We start from the raw sequence: 18,362 nt of genomic DNA, 5'->3' as shown, positions 1-18,362 counted from the left end.
CCGCTGAGACTCAGTTCGTGTCTCCGCCGTTCGGCCAGAGATACTGACAATATAGAGATATGAAACTCCGCCTGAAAAGCGACCCCCGGAATTTTAAAAAAATCCTGAGCGGAGCGACGCCTAACGGCCGGGAGAAAGCGTATTTTTCGAAATCCCAAACAGCGGATCTCAGACGCAAAAATTTATATACGCGTTTTGTCTTAGAAATTATCATCTTGAGGGTTTGTATCAATAAAGAAATATGCCTGGAAGTAATTGTTCTGTAAAATTTTGTAACAGTTCCAAAGAAAAGCAAAGGATATCCTTGTTTAAGTTTCCAAAAGAGAAAGAACGGTGGGAAAAATTAATTAATAGCTTTTGTTAGGCCAATCTTTAATGTGTGGTTTTTCAATAAACTTTGCTCTGAGAAATGGCTGATAATGTCAGAAGAAGCTATCTTTATTTGAAAGATGCGAAACATTTGCATCATAATAAAATATGCGCCCTACATTTTGAGGATTCTTGTTTTATGAATAGTAAAACCAAAAACCGACTGACATCAAACGCTATTCCAACAATATTCAAATGAATTTAAGCCAACAAGTAAAAATTGAGTTTTAAGTATTGTTTATTTATAAGTTAATTTAAATGAAACATATTTCCCAAGGGAATGATAACTTAGCTAGTTGCTCAAACGTAAAGGTTCCGGAGAACTTAGTAGAAAATGATATCAAGGACTATCATAAAAAAACTGGTACAATGAAATTTATACATTGGTAAGGGGTCATAAGTTAAAACTCAATTTTCAAATAGAATCTAGTAAACGGTCTGTAGAAATGGTGGAAGAGCGTAGGAGCCAGGGGGGCAATGCCCCTCCCTAGAATTTTACTGGGAGAGGCAACTAATGTTATTGCCCCCTCCAACATTTTTGTCAGTTGAAATCTTCGCAAGGCTCAAATTATCATTTTAAAAGCATATAAAGCTTATAGAACCTCAACTGTGTTTAAATTTCAATCTTTTCCCGCCAATGTATATAGTAGAAAAATGTACAAATGCATTTGGAAAAGCTACACTCCATTAAAAATTCAAAACCATTCTCCAGACCCCTTTTGGTTTCACTTTGCCCCCTCCAACTTCTAGAACGTTCCTACGCCCCTGAAGAGCGCAATAATAGACCTACAAAAAGGACCCGTGTTTCAGTTGCAGCAAGTTCCAGCGAATCTATATCTACAGAACAGGATTGTAAACAGTTTCATTCAAAACAACTCTATTAAATTTAAACATGATTTTCTTTATCTGTGGAAATTCCTAGAATTGAAATTCAGCAGGCTACTAAACCTAATATCAAGACCAATTCCTTCTTAACATTGACTTATATAAGACCCATATAATAATTCCAGATGATTATGATGAAAGTCTTCCATCAGCAAATAATTATTATCCCAGGGCATGTTCGGAGGAAGACTTTCAAATTTGTAAAAGTTCCCTTGAAAGCCAAGGGCCTGGAAAACAAAACACACTATCTTACATTTCAGGATATGTCTTATCTCGTTGTAATAAAAACCACAATTGTGAATCATGCAAAACCAAACTTGTAGATGAAAAACAAACACTCAACCAGTCAAATATATTAGCATCATTTAAGTCTCGTGATACATCAACATTCAGTGGCTTGACAATACCAACTGAAAGATTCCAGAGCTATGTATCTGAGATCAAGGACAAGTTTGATAAACTTTTCCCAATGGTAATACAAATGAATAAAGTCAAAGGGAGGATTACCAGAATTATTTCAAGAACAATCGATCAATCTTGGTTTATTTCAAAAGACGAGATGCATCAGCTTGTTCCATGTGTTGATTACTCGAAAGAAATAATAAATTTTTTTGTACAACTTTCCATTCGTAGTACATTGGAAAAACATAATTTTAACCACAAGTATGACAAAACCCCGAAACATCTAGATCGCAAATTACTTAAGGTTCAACATTAACAAATACTTACCAAACATTTTAGTCCTTAACCATTTTGATGACATATACTTGGATTAATAATATTCCAATTATTTATCCCAGAAATACCCTTGGATTAATGATCATTAATTTAACCTCTGGCCCTGATTCAAGTAACAAAGGTCTAAAATAACATAAAAAATAGTTAATATATGAACTTTCTTAAAATAATTAAATATAATTAATTAAAAACTTACTTTTTATCTTATCTTAATAAATTATATTGAAAATCCTCTTAGCAATCGTATTTCATTATTAAAGCTGCACATATGATTCATTGAATTTCATTCAAAACAAAACGTAAACCTACTACAAATAAACACGGGAAGAAAAAGCTTTCTCCCGGTTGATAGATGGCGCCGACGTTAACGAAAAAAAAAGGGGTCGCAGCGATGTATAGGGAGTTTCATATCTCTATATTGTCAGTATCTCTGGTTCGGCAGAGCCACTTGATTTTTGAACCCCTCCTCTTCTATGGAGATGTCCGCTCCTATTGACTGAACGCTGTATCAGTCACGTGCTTCCTCCATGGCTTTAGCCTCTGGTATCGTCCTCGCAAACTTCGTAACGAAAGTTCGTCTGCAATTTTCACACCACGTACACAGCGCACTCAGGCGTTAGAATCTGGCGTTTTATTTTTTTTTTCATTTCGTTAAAATGGCGGAAAAAGCAAATATCTGCCCAAATGGGTTTAAATTGGATTTATTCTCTTCCTTGGCGGAAATTAGTGTAAATAATTTTATTAACGACAGTGGGTTGAAAGATCTTAATACTAGTTTGTTATTAAATAATAATTCCGAAGGTAGTTTTTCTCTAATAAATAGTATTTGCTTCAATAATGGCTTTTGATTTCGTTTTCTTTTTAACATTTCTACGCGTAGTTCTTTTTTTGGTCAGCTCCAGTTTCAATTACTCAAAAAATAATATGTCAAGGTCGTGTAGTAGCGCGGGTTTATCATAGATGGCAGGAGTGAGTTACTCAAAATATCAAAAGTCGCATGATGACTTAGGCCTAAGGTGGTGCCTTGGGTATTAGCCTAGCTGATTATTAAGCAGACGAACTTTCGCTACAAAGTTTGCGAGGACGGGTATTGAATCGCAGTCCTCCCATATTCTTATAGTACCTCAATGGATTCTTGAAAGCAGGGGCGTAGGAACGTTCTAGAAGTTGGAGGGGGCAAAGTGTAACCAATCTGGAGAATGGTTTTGAATTTTTAATGGAGTGTAGCTTCACCGAATGCATTTGTACATTTTTCTAGTATATACATTGGCGGGAAAAGACTGAAATTTAAACACAGTTGAGGTTCTATAAGCTTTATATGCTTCTAAAATGATAATTTGAGCCTTGTGAAGATTGCAACTGACCAAAAAGTTGGAGGGGGCAATAACATTAGTTGCCCCTCCCAGTAAAATTCTAGGGAGGGGCATTGCCCCCCTTGCCCCCCCTGGTTCCTACGCCCCTGCTTGAAAGTACAATAAGACCAGGTACTAAATGTTACTAATCGTTCTCGCACCTTTGTCCATCCCGAGCGTGGGAAAATAGGCGAAACTGTAGATCAAGGTCATTTGAAATTCTTTTAAACGTGGGTAAACCAATGAAAATGCTTATGTTTTTAATAATAGACCCATGATGAAAGTTGGGGGGCCGAAAATTAACATTTTTACCTGGCCACTCAGCATTTGGACGGACCATCCGTTCAAAACGTCACAAACAGGATGTTCCGTCCAGAGGTCTCACTTAAGCCTCGTCTGCGGCCCCTCTTTTGTTATGGGTCAATTGCGACTTTTTCTGAAAGTGATGAAAATTTTATTCTACGATATGAAAGATAAGATGTGTTACGTAACATTTTAGTGAGCCTCCCTCCCCCCACGTAACAATTCGTAACGCTTGCACAAACCCCTCCTCCCCCCCTATCGCGTTACGTAATTTGTGAACAGCCTCATATCTATAATAATTGTAATAATAATGATTAATAATAATTCAAATATACTAAAACGAAGGTTAAAGAAACATTAAAAGTAGTAATTAGTCATTCTAATGGAAAAATACCAGGGTTGCTCAAAATGCATTTTGAAAATGCAAAAGGCAAAATACAAATTTGCATTTTCAGTTAGAAAGAGTTTTTTTGCATTTTACATTTTGCATTTTGAGTTTCTAGGAAACAATTTGGGATTTTAAATTTTGTGGGTTTGATATTCTGGAAAAACATCGCAGCTCTTGTAGAGAAAGTTCGTCTGCTATTTACACCCAAGTAATCATAGATTCAATGACTCATTTACTCAGAAGCAGACGAACATTCGTACAGTGCCTCCGCTTTTTTTCCGACGCTGGCTGCGAGGAGGGTTTACAAATCTCTACTTAATTAGTATTAATTACTAATTTATAATAATAACGTATTAGTAATTAATTATTAATTATTACAAACTAATTGTGCATTTGTAAAAACATTTTGTATTTTTATTTTGAGCTGCAAAACCATTTTACATTTTACATTTTGCATTTAGAACAAGTTGGCAAGCTAGCCAAAATATACCTCTCCTCGGAAGAATTTGCTGGACACGGTACTCACTGATATTTCGCCATCAAAAGCATCCTCCCAAAAATGGTATCCCGGTGCTATCCCAACCAGTAGATTATATTTTATTTTCATTATAAATATTACAAATGTTATTGCATTAAACAAATTTACAATATCAATAGAACAAAAAACCAACTTTAGACCCAAAACGTTATTAAATTACCAAAGCAACAAAATGAGAAATAAAAAATACAAAATTTAAAATTATTAGAACGCTCAAAAAACGTAAAATATACGTGTAAGAAACTATTTAATAGAGAAAAACCAACCCATTGTATTATAGGTCTTAGACAATCAAATTGATATGGAAAAACAAAAGTTAAAGCGAAAACCAAAACTATAAGTAAAAGCACTAATAAAAACTGCGTGGGCTCATGACGACAACCCAACGAATAATGCAAATAAAAAATCGTCCAGACATGATTTATCCCCCACATTATCATCAAACAAGAAAAATAACCAATAACTGAGAAGTCGGACAAATGGGCAGTGCATTTGACCGACTGCTCATTTGGTGGTTGAACGATACTAAGTGCGTTTGGCTAGGTACTGTCCTCTAGGTCGCGTTTTAGAAGGCCCAGCTTGGTTATAAAGAACGGGGCTGAGGGGGCGCCGGTCCAGCCCCCCAGCGCTAGAGCGAAGTGAGTCGCCAATACTTAGAATACATTGCCCGTTCTATAAGTCAACCTAACACTAAAGACATAGTATAGGGCAGGCTATCTCAGTCGGTCAAATGAGCCGTTCATCTGACCGACTAAGTAATCGTTCAAATTAGCAGTCGTTCAAATGAGCAGTCGTTCCAATGAGCAGTCGGCCCAATGAGCAGTCGGCCCAATGAGCAGGCGGTCCAATGAGCAGTCGGCCCAATGAGCAGTCGGCCCAATGAGCAGTCGGCCCAATGAGCAGTCGGCCCAATGAGCAGTCGGCCCAATGAGCAGTCGTCCAAATGGGTTGCTCATTTGGCCGACCCGAATTTCGGCTAAAAGGGTAGTCGGCCAAATGCACCCCACCCCCCTCGGAGAGGTAAAAACCAATTTTCAAAAAGCATTTTGTATTTTCCATTTTGAGTTATGGAGAAAGTGTTTTGCAATTTCCATTTTGAATTTTGAGTTGAATATACCTAGCTAAGAATATACAATAGGAATAGCCTCTCTAACCTCCCGCTAAAGTTTGGGTTGGGCTTATCTAGTCACGTGATCAATCACATCTGCTCCGACCGAGTGAGGAGCATGCCGTCATTTCCTTCAGTCTCCTGATTGGCTGAAAACGCGTCACTGGTCTCGAAAGTTGCCACCCAAATCAAATCGACATGATAGAAGGCCTATATCGTAGGGTTGGATATTCATAGCTAGATATATTCATGGTTATAAAGAAAGTATTTTGCATTTTGAACAACCCTGAAAAATACTCGGAAGATTTTTATTTCGAATGCCTTCAAAGGTCACTTATCTCAACTTGCTTGACTCTTGATCTTAGTTAACAACACAATCCTTTGTAATAATCACGCGACCATCATGTACGTCTTAATGTCATGGCCGACTTTAACGCGTTACCACGGCAACGAACAGGGGCCATACCCACGAGCAAGTTACGAATTGTCTAATACGTTTAAGGAGGTTCATTTACCATCGCTCAATTTGGCAAGATGGTCAGTTCGCCACTGCGCTAAGCAGGGTCGAAAATGTCAAAGTAATAGGACAATATTTTAACCATTTGTAAGGTACCTTTGCGATTACATCGCTGATGACGGGGGTAATGGTCAACCGCTACAGCCAATCATCGGGAGGAGACGGACCGGACTCGAACGGAACTATGGCGAACGCCACGGATGTAGGTGACGAGACGCTACTGGACACGGAGCCAGGAGGAGGGGGGTTGACCCCGATACAAGTAGCCACGGCGGTAGCCTTGGTCTGCGGAGTGCTGCAAATAATCTACGGCGTTTTGCGATTGGGTTCCTTGGCCGTTTTCCTCTCCGAGCATTTGGTCAGCGGCTTCACGTGCGGCTCGGCTGTTCACGTACTGTCCAGTCAAGTCAAGACTATCTTCGGGGTTAAATTAAAAGTGGACGATAGCGGTTTCTTGGGATTAATTTACGTAAGTTAAACATTTGCGGAGGAAATCAATTAATAATTGGTGAATCAATATGACCTTTCGAGCAGCTGTACATCGACTTTTTCTCGGTCATACACGAGTCCAAACCGGTCACTTTGGCCCTGTCCGCCGTCACGCTGCTCATTTTGATCCTATTCAAAGAATTTGTCAATGAAAAAACTAAAAAGTTCACGCCCGTACCGTTTCCCATTGAATTACTTTTGGTAAGTAACGCGTAAATCATTAACGTAAAAGCCAAATGAAAACCCAACACTAGGGATCTATTTAATAACGGTACGCGACGCACGCTTGATGGTACGTTATAATTAGCACGTTCCATCGAGCGAGCGTCCCGCGCTGTTATTAAATAGTCCTTAAAGCCGACTGAACACGTGAGAAATCACTGCACACATAACCGCCTAGATAGTACTGGCAACTAGGAGCAACAAACACAAGGAGAGCACAGCTAGCCTTTTAACACTAACGGAGTGTTGTGTACGAATTTCATTGGACGAGCGTCACGAGCCTTCACGCTGAACGTTTTACGGAAAGGGGGAAGACAATTTCCGAGTTTTCCCCTTCCGACGGCAGCAGGAGCTAAAGCGTCTAGCCAATGAAAACTGTACACAAGAAAATGCCCAACTTTTGACGGGTTGCGTTCTCTTTGTGTGGGGTGCTGTGTTTGTTCCTCCTAGTCATGGTCCCAAGTAGAAATGAATATATTATATTAATTAAGTGTTAGTCATTATTTTCCGGTATTGGTAGCTAGGAGCAACAAACACAGCACCTCACACAAGGAGAACGCAACCCGTCAAAAGTCGTTCATTTTCTTGTGTACATTTTTCATTGGTTAGACGCTTTAGTGCTAGGGCTGCTAGCTGCCGTCGGAAGGGGAAAATTCGGAAATTGTCTTCCCCTCCTTCCGTATAACGTTCAGCGTAATAAAATTTGAACACAACACTGCGTTAGCGTGTTTAAAGGCTAGCTGCGTTCTCCTTGTGTTTGTTTCTCCTAGATGCTATTTCGCGTCGCGACCCTCGCTTCGGTCCTCAATGTGTGCAGCCGGCTTTAGTGTTGCGTAACGCCATCATTGAAGTATTCAGAGTAAAAATATTCCTTATTAATTAATAATAATTAATAATATTTGACTTACAGGTTGTGATCTCAACATTAGTTTCCAGTTACATGAATCTTAACGAAACACATGATTTGGGGATCGTCGGACATATCGAGCAAGGGTAGGACATTTGTGCAAGTCATTTTCGAAGCAAACCTTTGAAACATAGCGTTTGATTTCGTTTCTATGCAAAGAAATTTGGTAGCTCGAAGATAATGTAATATAACCCTGAAATTTTTCAAATTTCGTAGAAATATAGAGGAACGTCAATTATCTGTCTATTAACTTCCGGTAATTTTACGACTTAAACATTTTAAACCAGAAGTACCACGCGCAAACCCCAAGCTTTAGAACCTCGAGATCCTTTTTACAGCCTTGTCTAAACTAGAGTTGCTAGCTCATATAGGCTTCGAGCTTAGAAAAGATAGCGCCATCTACTTTAATATTTGTCAACTATATGTGTGAAGAAATAGCAGACGACTTTTGAATATGAATGTTCATTTAACTGAAACGTTCAGCTTTTATATCGAGATCAATTCGAATAAGCAGACCGCTTTCACGCATTCGATTTAGAACTCAGTTGGTAGGCGGCGATACTTCTGACCAAAGTTTAAGCTACGCACGAAGCCTATTCCATATTTTCTATGAATCACTCTATCATTAGCCACGGTATACGTGGGGCGGAGCCTATTTTCGCGTCATACGAGTTATTTAATTTTTTAAGCCAATAAGACTATTTAATTAAATAGATTCATGATAAATATTGCGCCGGGAGTAGTGGCTCACTCCTGTAATCCCAGGCGTCCGGGAGGCAGAGTTTGTGGATGGCCGTGTGAGGATGACCACCAACCCCCTAACGGGTGGTCGGAATACTTCCGCCAAGGGTGTCCCCACCCCTGTCCCCACGTATCCCCCCATTGGCGTGGCCGTTACACTTATCTCACCCTGATTAATCAGTTATTGTGTGTGTGCTGGTGTCTAAGGCCTCGGGTCGACACCGATGTGTGTGTATCTCAAAAAAAAATGATAAATACTGCAAAAAGGAAACCGAACCATAACACGTCATTTTAGGAACTAGCGCTTCGACTGCTTATAAATAACGGGAGTTCTATTTCGACTTCGTCACTAACCAACGAAAATGGAAAATTCTTATAATAGGACATCAGTGGTGGATTAAGGACTACGAATACGAGGCACTGGCCTATGGGTCCCCACCACTGATGAAATCAATGGAGTTTTCTTCGGGACATGAGAGTTTGGCGTTTTTATGCTTTCCTTACACCAAAAATCTGCCCAGGATCCACCTTCAGTAAATCTGGTTTTGTAATAGGTGTTTCTATAAAATACGGCAGGTCACGTGTAAACGTTTTTTCCACGTCTCTAGCTATAGTTATTGAAGATAACTATAGCTAGTGAAATCATAAGCTGCTCCAAAACGTTCGTGCCAATAAAGTGCTCGAAAGATTATAGGCTCGTGACGAGGAGAAAAAACATTTTATACGTTTTATTTTATGGAAGCTAGGAGCAACAAACACACAAGGAGAACGCAACCCGTCAAAAGTCGTGCATTTTCTTCTGTACAGTTTTCATTGGTTAGACGCTTTAGCGTCTGCTGCCGTCGGAAGGGGAAAATTCGGAAATTGAATTCCCCCCCCCCCGTTCGTAAAACGATCAGCGAAAAGGCTCGTCCAATGAAATTTGTACACAACACTGCGTTAGCGTGTTTAAAGGCTAGCTGCGTTATCCTTGTGTTTGTTGCTCCTAGATGGAAGCACCTTCTGTGGCGCTATTGAAAGGGTTACCATGGAAACTATATCTCGTGGTTGCGAGGCACGGCTAAACTATAGATAGGTGAAAATTATTCGCCAGTCCTCGCGCAAACTATTGGCCGAAAACAATTATCGAACCGTTCTATCGCAAATTATTCGCTCGCGGGAACTGGTTCTTGGACCTTTCGGAACTGTTCGACAGCAGGACAAGAACCCAAGGCTGAGCTCTCTTAGATTCGTCTGCAATAGTTTTTTCGAATACGTGCTTTTAAGATGGAATTCGAGTTCTGAACTCTCCGGGACATTTCGTTGACGTCATAGCTCAGTGTGTCAGAATTTATAGCCCGGTGTACCTAGGAACAAAGACCATACCACCGGAGGTCTATCATCATAGTACCCTACGCCAGCGTCCCCTCAGCCCGGACAGGTGACAAATCCAGCATGGGTAGCAGTACCATACTAATGATGGTCGCACCTTTGACGCGAGCCACTCAACCCAGCAGAAGGTGCAGCAATGGGGGTCCATTTCCCACTTCGCACTCAGCAGTGGGAGTAAGAGTGGATGCTGTAGCAACACAAGCCAACACCCTACCTACGTAGGTAAGGAGTCAAACCCTTTGGAAAGAGCTCCTAAAGGGGAACGACGGGCACACAGCAGTCCAAGTAACCCGGCACAGATCCCGGTGTTGTTCCAAAAGGCCGGGAAACAGGACCGCCGTGCCCGCATACGGAGGCCCGCCGCCCCACAGCAGGCTACCCAATCCGCCGAGGCGGCCAGTTTGCCTGGACCCTCTCCGTTAGCCTGAGCCGAAGCTCAGTATCCAGCCCAAACCTGACCGAAGTCGGAGGTGGAGATAGGACCATTTGATCAGAGCTAACATCTCCCAGTGCGCCACCGCCCTTATGGGTTACAAGAGCCGGACCCCGACTCCCCGGTAAAGCCACCAGTTATTGCACACTCTAACCCATTTAGGGCCGACGTCATAGCTCAGTGCGAATCAGTTCTTTGAACGTTGCCGAACTTAAGCCGCATTTTCACGCTCGCTCGTAGCAGGTAAAAAAAACAATCCGCTTCCGCTGAGATAATTTTTATTTCCGCTTCGATCTGTTTCAAATAGATATTTTCCGCTTCCGCTTGAAAAACCAGCCATGGCAAACCCGTTGCCCATTGAATAAAATCCCTTTAGGATTTCTCAAGTTACATGAAGATCTACCAATCCCCCGAGTTTGAACAAAATCGGTGTGTAACACCTCGGGTAGTCTCCTTGTTAGTTTAGCTTTAAAATTTCAAGTAGCGGAATCTCATTTTAAGTAATTTTACCCGCTACTAGCGAGCGTGAAAATGCAGCTTCTCGAATAGTTTTCACCTAATGTAAAATCCAGAACTACCCCTGACGAATAGGTGGTTCTACAAAAGATTTTTGCTATAGAGGCTCATGGGAATTCAGTATGTTTGAGCAAGGCATCGTCTGCTAAGATCCGGCTGCTGATACTAAGGCCCGCGTATAGACAATTTTAGTTTTAAATATTAACAGCGTTACAAATAGATAAATAGATAAGGCTAGGGTTGTATTAAAAATAACTTTTTATGTGTTATGTATATTATAAGGTAGTCTGGTTTTAGTTATTTTTTATTTACTAACCTTGAAAGATATAAAATTCTCAGCAATAATTAATAATCTTCTATAGCAGTTAGAACTTTCACTTTACTGTTAAACTAAACGACAGGTAAGCCTTGTCTTAAATAGCGGACGACACTAAATTATCGGCCAACTTCGAGATTTCATTTGACCGTAGTGACGCAAACTTACTGAAAACACGTGACCACCGATCTTTTGTAAAAACACCTATTCTGCACGTCCTCACTAACTTCCTTTCCCCATCTATAATGAGGTTGATGACGCGTTTTTTGTAACGGATTTAGACGTGACGTAATTTACGTCATATCGCGTGAGCAAGGTTACATTAAACGAAAATGCTTTTTTTGGCATGCTTTCCAGTTATTATATTAGATGTGATCATACCGATGAGCCTATGTCCCATTTAAAGCAACTGTCGGCTCTATCATTGCCACGCGTATTACGAAAAGGTGCCTGTTATTAGAGATGGCTATGAATCTATCTTCGAACAAGTCGGCCCAGGCCGTAATATTAGTTCCACATCAGTGTATTCGAGTGGGCAAAGCCATACACCCTTAGTAGACACAGGTAGGCAAACTAATACAAAGCTTTTGAGGCTTTGTGATTTCTTATCGTTGGATATATAAATTGCCACCCTAAGTGAAAGGGTGGATGCCGCCCACCATCAGGAGACCCGGGTGGGCAAACTAATATAAAAATTGTTGAGCCCATGTGATTTCCTATAGTTAGATATACTATTTACCATCCTATGTTAAAGAGTGGCCACCGCCCACCCTCAGGATACATGGGTGGGCAAACCAATTCATAAGCTGTTGAGGTCATTTGATTTCCTATCGTTAGATAGACGTAAAGTATCAAATAGGTAAGCAAAACACGAAAAACATAATTTTTTTTAAATTATTGAAATTAGTGGAAAAATGATTTAAAGAAATTATTAAACTGGGATTCAAATATGTTTATTTTAGGAAATTTATATCAAACATTTGGGTATGGTTCAAACACCAAAATTCCTATTATTGCACAAATTCAAAAAAAAGCTTAAGTCCGACTGCTTTGGATTTTTTGGTCTCCCATATTCTAAGTACATAAATTCATTCTTGATTAATGCATATTGGTTTTGACTTAACTTGCAAGGTAATTTGACAAAAAGCTATATTTTAAATTTCGATCTATTTGTGGTAGAGCTATAAAATAAGGCGGAAAAAGGGACAAGAATTTCGACAACTTAACTAGACAACTCCCCCCACGTCGCAAAAACTGACGAGAATACAGTAGAAGTTCCGAACAGATTATGGTAAGCTTCCAGTGGCCGAGAGCGTAATGGCGTCATTATTTGGAGTTTTTGACTGGCCGTTTGTGAATTCGAATCCCGGTTTCGCCAAAGCTGCAAATTATTTTCGCAGTGCCATCTGCCGTGTCGTTGCTTTCCACACCAAACAAACAAACACACAACACTTAACGACAATCCATCCATAGCAATAGTCCCACTTCGATATATATATATATATATCTCGATGTGGAACTAAAAATTGCTACTTAAGTGGAGAGCGTGGTGCGGCTGGTGCCATCTATTAATGGCCAAGGAAGCTAAAATTCAAAATAGCGAAACAATAAGGTCGTCAGAGTCATTGTAGAGTATTATAGTTAAACAACTTATACTCTACTCACTTGTCAGTGGATTTTAACAAAAATTATGTATCCCATATAAAATATATTGTTCGAAATTACTATAATTTAAGTTTTTGTAAAATTTACAAACGAGTCAATCAAGGCGAGTGGTACTTTTATGTCCCGCCTTTTGGGTCAAAATGTAGCTTAAGCGTCTTATTTTGATTTTGACGCTAGCGACATCTGTTGAAAAAAGAGCTACTTCACGTCGAGCTGACACTGGCTTTAACTGTTTGTTCTTTGAATCTGGTACTTTCGTAGATTCCCCGCGCCGTCTCTGCCGCCGTGGGAGACCCTGAGCAAAGTGGCGGCCGGATCAGTGGCCCTGTCCATCGTGGGCTTCAGCTCAACCCTCTCTCTGGGGAAAATCTTCGCCAACAAGTACAATTACGAGATCGACCCCAACCAGGATTCTTTGGCTCTGGGAACGGCCAACGTCATCGGGTCCCTCTTCTCTTGCATTCCCTGCTCGGCGTCCATCTCTCGGTCGAGCGTCCAGGACGGGGCCGGCGCCAAAACCCAACTAGTCAGTCTCATCAACTGCGCGGGCTTACTGGTGGTACTCTTGGCCTTGGGCTCCCTCTTGGAGCCTTTACCTCAAACCATCTTGTCGTGTATAATCGTGGTGGGTATGCTTTATAATACTTATTCCGCTTTTGGTACCAGGAATGATCATGCTATTTGCTACCTCTGACCTAACGAGGAGACTACCCGAGGTAGACTTTATGGTAACATGAAATTTCACCAAGGGAAAAGTTGCAATGGGCATTAGTTTTGCCATGGCAACCGAAAATGTTTTTAACAACACAGTATGTATATTTTCCCATTGAAAATGACATGGGAATCTGAGCACTTCTAAGGGTCCCTATCCCCACTGTAAAAAAATAATTATTATTATTCTAATTGAAATGATTAATTTTGATCAAATTCAAACAACTAAATTATATTTGAATAATTTTGATAAAATTCATTTATTACCGTCCATTTGGAGATTAGTTGGCAAATACTACTTTTTATTTTTATATTTCGCTTTTCTCCATTTTTACCGATTCTGATAAATTTTTACATATTTTGATCAAATTGACCAAAATTCATCAATATATCATAAAATTAATTTCATTTGTCAATTTTGATCTATTTTTTTTTGGTTTTGAAAATTTTCACAGGGGGGACCCGGGACCCTTAGAAGCTCTCAGATTCCCATGTTATTTTCAATGGGAAAATATACATACTGTGTTGTCAAAAACATTTTCGGTTGCCATGGCAAAACTAATGCCCATTGCAACTTTTCCCTTGGTGAAATTTCATGTTACCATAAAGTCTACATACCCACCTAGTTTCAACAAAATCGGTGATTATCACCTCAGGTAGTCTCCTCGTCACCTGGACTGGAGAGGTAACGCTATTCCGCTTTTTCTGAATTGTCCCCGCCAAAACACCACCAAGCGGAGAATATCCAAAATGGGCGAAAGTTTCATAAGAGCGCCAGTGGTGGCGCTTCGGTAGCGGGGACTCTAGTAAAACGGAAATGCCTATCTTGACTCCCGTCCAGGTGTAAATGGTCTTAGCTCTGACGCATCGAATAACGGCTCGCGACTCGTGCTCCGCGACACGTTACAATTAACACGTTTTACGGAGCATGCGTCGCGCGCCGTTATTATTTAAAAGCGGGAATGCCCCCTGGTGTCGTAAGGCTCTACCTTCAGCTTAATCGGTATAAAAATATCCCCCATAAATATTCTAACCACCATTAAAACTAAGCTTATTTATTTTTATTGTAATTATAATAACCGCAATGTTAATGTCACCCCGTTTCTTCCCCTTCCCTGTGTAACAATTAGTAACGCCATAATTGTATAATATTGTTACATAAGTGTGACACTTCCTATCATTCACAGGCAAAACTTTTACTGAGAGCTATTCACAAGACGGGCTTCGTCGCCGTTTTGCGTCCGCTTGCTAACGCGTCACACCTAGCCCTTGACAGCGCCTCGCTAGGGGGAGATTTTCTTCTTGCGAAGACGTCACTTCGTTACTAGTTCTCAGTAACGTATTCCCCAAAGTGACAAACTTATGTAACGCTTATACAAAATGAAATGTGGCAACACTTAGTGGCACTATACGTAACTACAAATACATTATTTATTACAGATATCTCTCAAAGGTATGATTCTCTTGAGTAAAGACTTCTTAAAATACTGGAAAGAGTCCAAAGTCGACGGGGCCATCTGGATGGTCACTTTCTTGGCCGTAATCTTCTTGGACGTCGACGTCGGCTTGGGGGTTGGTTTGGGGTTTGCCCTTTTGACCTTGATCTACCGCACGGTGCGACCCAAACACGAAATTAGAGGCCCCATACCCGACACGGAGCTATTCGCTCCGGTCGAGTCGTACCAGGGGGCCGGGGATATCCCCGGGACCAAGATCTGGTTCTTCGGAGGACCTCTGCATTTCGCCAACGCCGACTACTTCGTCGAACAAGTGGAGAAGTTGGCGCAGTTGAGCAGACTCAGGAAACTGCAAAAGGACGCCATGAAGACGGCCTCCGACGGTTCCTCGACTTCCTTGAAAACGCAAGTGCTGTCCAAGGCTCACATGAAGAGTTCCGTCTACAGTGTCTCACCTATCATTTTGGAAGACTATTCCGCCGAGCATTTTAGCGAGAGCCAAGAATACCAAATGTTGGATTTGGTCCTATTGGACTGTTCTTCCATCAGCTACGTCGATCTGGCTGGAGTAAAGGCCTTGAAGACCGTCTTCAAAGAGTTGGATAAGTTTAAAATCAAGGTGTATTTAGCTTCGTGTTCCGGTAAGTAGGAGCGTAAAGAAAACTTAAGGAGTCGTGTTGTACAACCATATAATACTAATCAGCTATGCTAATACCCAAGGCACCCCCTTGGGCCTAAGTCATCAAGCGACTTTTAATGCCATTAACTCAGGTGGCCGGGTGACAATGCGTATGAGGGTGGTGGCAAGCCCTTCATGCCACGTGAGCCAACAGCTCCCTACACTAACTATTACCATATGTAACATAATTCTCTAATAAGTATGCCACTAGCTCTATTTCTTCACTAACGGTTTGTTTCACAGATATTGCGTCATCCGTACCCTACGTAATATTTGACGTCATCGAATCTCAAATGCCGATTATGCCGTCGCTCAATTGGCTCTAAATCCGACGGCCATTATTTCAGTAAACAAACCTATTTGAACAAATAAGGCTAAAATGAACTACAATATAGTGTCAAGTGCTGTTAATGCAATTAATTTTCAAATTAAGTAGGTTTATAGGAAATTCAGGTTGAGCTTTTCTGGGGCATCTATAAGGTTGGAGTCTTTGCAGATTCTTTTGAGCCTAGGCCTAACTCTTCTAGGCTTGATATGGGTTTTAATAACGCTGCTGGAATATCCCACTTCGACGACTTGTTCCATTTTCGGAAAGTGATCACTTATTGGTCCCCAACCTTTTCTTTTTCTAAACTGCTCATTATTTAACTTCATCCGCACAAACCGAGCGAGTTTATAAATTTCAATAAAGCTACATATATTAGGCTGACTAAAATTCCGACACAAACAATTCCTCCTCAATTTAGAGGTTTTCCATTGGCTTAAATACATATGTTAGTAGCCAATAGTGTGACTCCTAAAATTACTAGGATGAAAAGGTTAAAACTAACGTAGTCCACCTTTTTACGGGTTCGTGGTGAAACAAACCGTTAGTGAAGATTTTTAATGGAATAAAGGTACAGTGGCATACTTATGAGTAATTATATTACAAATTACGGTTAACCTCTATAAGTTTTTATGGAAAGGGAAACAGAAGAACTCAATGCGGAAGGAGTAGTTCCGAGTTTTCATCCAGGGCCCCGAGCTGGGATCGAACCCGGCAACTCTTACTGCGAGACGAAAGTGCTAACCACTCCGTCACCCCATCCGAGTAGCCCTATGACGTCGTTTTACTGTAGTGACGCTGGGTTATGACGTCTAAGAGAGTGCCAAAAATAGAATATCTGACTTTGACGCAGCTTCGCGTGCGTAAAAACTTAAACAAATATATTAAATGGACTAATTGTAACGTTTACTAATAAACGTTCTAAAAATTATAGTTATCTACTCGCGTCTCTCGGAATAAATCGCGTGTTAACATGCTCCAAAATGGATTTTTCCAACCCTTAAACTAGATATAACTATTGTTTGAAATAGGCGTAACTTATGACTGTGAATTTTTTTCCACGTTCTAAATTAGCTAAGAATGACACTAACGGAAGCCTTGTGCACTTTCAGGGAAACTAACTTCTCCGCTAGGGGTCGCAGCTAAACAATTTTGGTGCTGTGTCACTCTCCATTAATTCCTTATCACAAAAATGTAAATATTATTTGTAACGGACCATTTTTTAATTTTTGTCAAAATTTTTGTCGCGTTAAAATTGTCTAATAACACGACTCCTTACAGTTCCTCCATTTCCAAAGACCGCTTTTGTTGATTTATAATTTTATGTTTATCGCAGAAAGAATGATGTCCGCGTTGCTCAAAGACGAATTTTTCATCCCGAAAATGTCTTCACATATTTTCCCAAGTTTGACGGACGCCATGGCGCGTCACGTCAACTGTTTAAGCGACGTGGACGGACGTAATCCATCCAAATCATCTTAAAGATTTCAATATGAACTCGTAGAATATAGCGTTTTATCAGAAAACAGTAGTTTAGCTCCACCGGATTTTCGGGGAGCTAATCAGTAGTTGGTAAAACCATGTGCGCGCGTCACAGTGACATCCACACCAAAACAAGCTCGTCGGGAACGGGACGGATGGAAATTCACACCGTGCTAATATTTTATATCAAGGTTCCGTCACTTCGGTAACCTTATCAAATGGTCTAACAGGCACAGTGAAGAACACGTTTGTATCAAAATAAAGGTTGTTTTTTTTTGGTATTTTATATTCACGCGAATTTCTTCACCCAACCGATTCTCAGATAGCAGTGGCGTTACATTTCGATGCTTCACACAGTAGCGGCGCCAGCAATAGGCCGGGTAGGCCTGGGCCTACTTGAAATTTTGGTAGGGGCCTCCAAAAGTCGTCTTAAGGGGCCCCCCAAATTTAATATATGGGCTTCCAAATTATTTAATATAAAAAAATCTGTAATTTGTTTGCGAAATAATTTATTTATCACCAAAAACCACAAAAATAGGCAAATGCCCCACTTCCGGGCCCCCGATCTCACAAATGGTAACAATGGTGGCGAGGGCCTGATATTTCCAATCGATTGTGTTTTTGTACCTCTATAACGTACCGCGAGAAATCGTGCGAACACCGGCGGCGGCGGCGGACACATTACGTGAAACTAAATACACACAAATCCCTTAGGATTGTGTGTAAAAACGTTACCCGCGTTGGAAAGTCGTTTAAATAAATACGTCCTTGTTTATGTCGTGCCTACGCAATTTTAAGCCTAAATTATAAACTATTTTAAGTTTAACTATAAAATGTAACACTTGTTTAT

At 40.6% G+C, this 18,362-nt stretch overlaps 1 protein-coding gene across 5 annotated transcripts in view; it reads left to right on the top strand.

Moving 5' to 3' along the window:
* LOC149966345 (prestin-like) overlaps positions 1 to 17,798 on the top strand; it is a 45,973-nt gene extending 28,175 nt beyond the window's left edge. For all 5 annotated transcript variants that reach the window (XM_090153089.1, XM_090153080.1, XM_090153071.1 and 2 more), the window contains 6 exons: positions 6,291 to 6,667; positions 6,733 to 6,888; positions 7,820 to 7,902; positions 13,120 to 13,483; positions 15,010 to 15,667; positions 17,367 to 17,798. In XM_090153089.1, the coding sequence (XP_090009215.1) occupies positions 6,291 to 6,667; positions 6,733 to 6,888; positions 7,820 to 7,902; positions 13,120 to 13,483; positions 15,010 to 15,667; positions 17,367 to 17,512 (1,784 nt within the window). In that variant the 3' untranslated portion in view covers positions 17,513 to 17,798. The remainder of the gene's footprint in view (positions 1 to 6,290; positions 6,668 to 6,732; positions 6,889 to 7,819; positions 7,903 to 13,119; positions 13,484 to 15,009; positions 15,668 to 17,366) is intronic.
* The last annotated feature ends 564 nt before the right edge of the window (positions 17,799 to 18,362 follow it).

This window comes from Leiobunum rupestre, chromosome 1 (genome assembly GCF_980474605.1).
Source record: "Leiobunum rupestre chromosome 1, qqLeiRupe1.1.hap1, whole genome shotgun sequence".
In the NCBI taxonomy this organism is placed as follows: Eukaryota; Metazoa; Arthropoda; class Arachnida; order Opiliones; family Sclerosomatidae; genus Leiobunum; species Leiobunum rupestre.
Note: the sequence above shows the minus strand (reverse complement) of the source record. Positions and strands in the feature narration are given on the sequence as shown.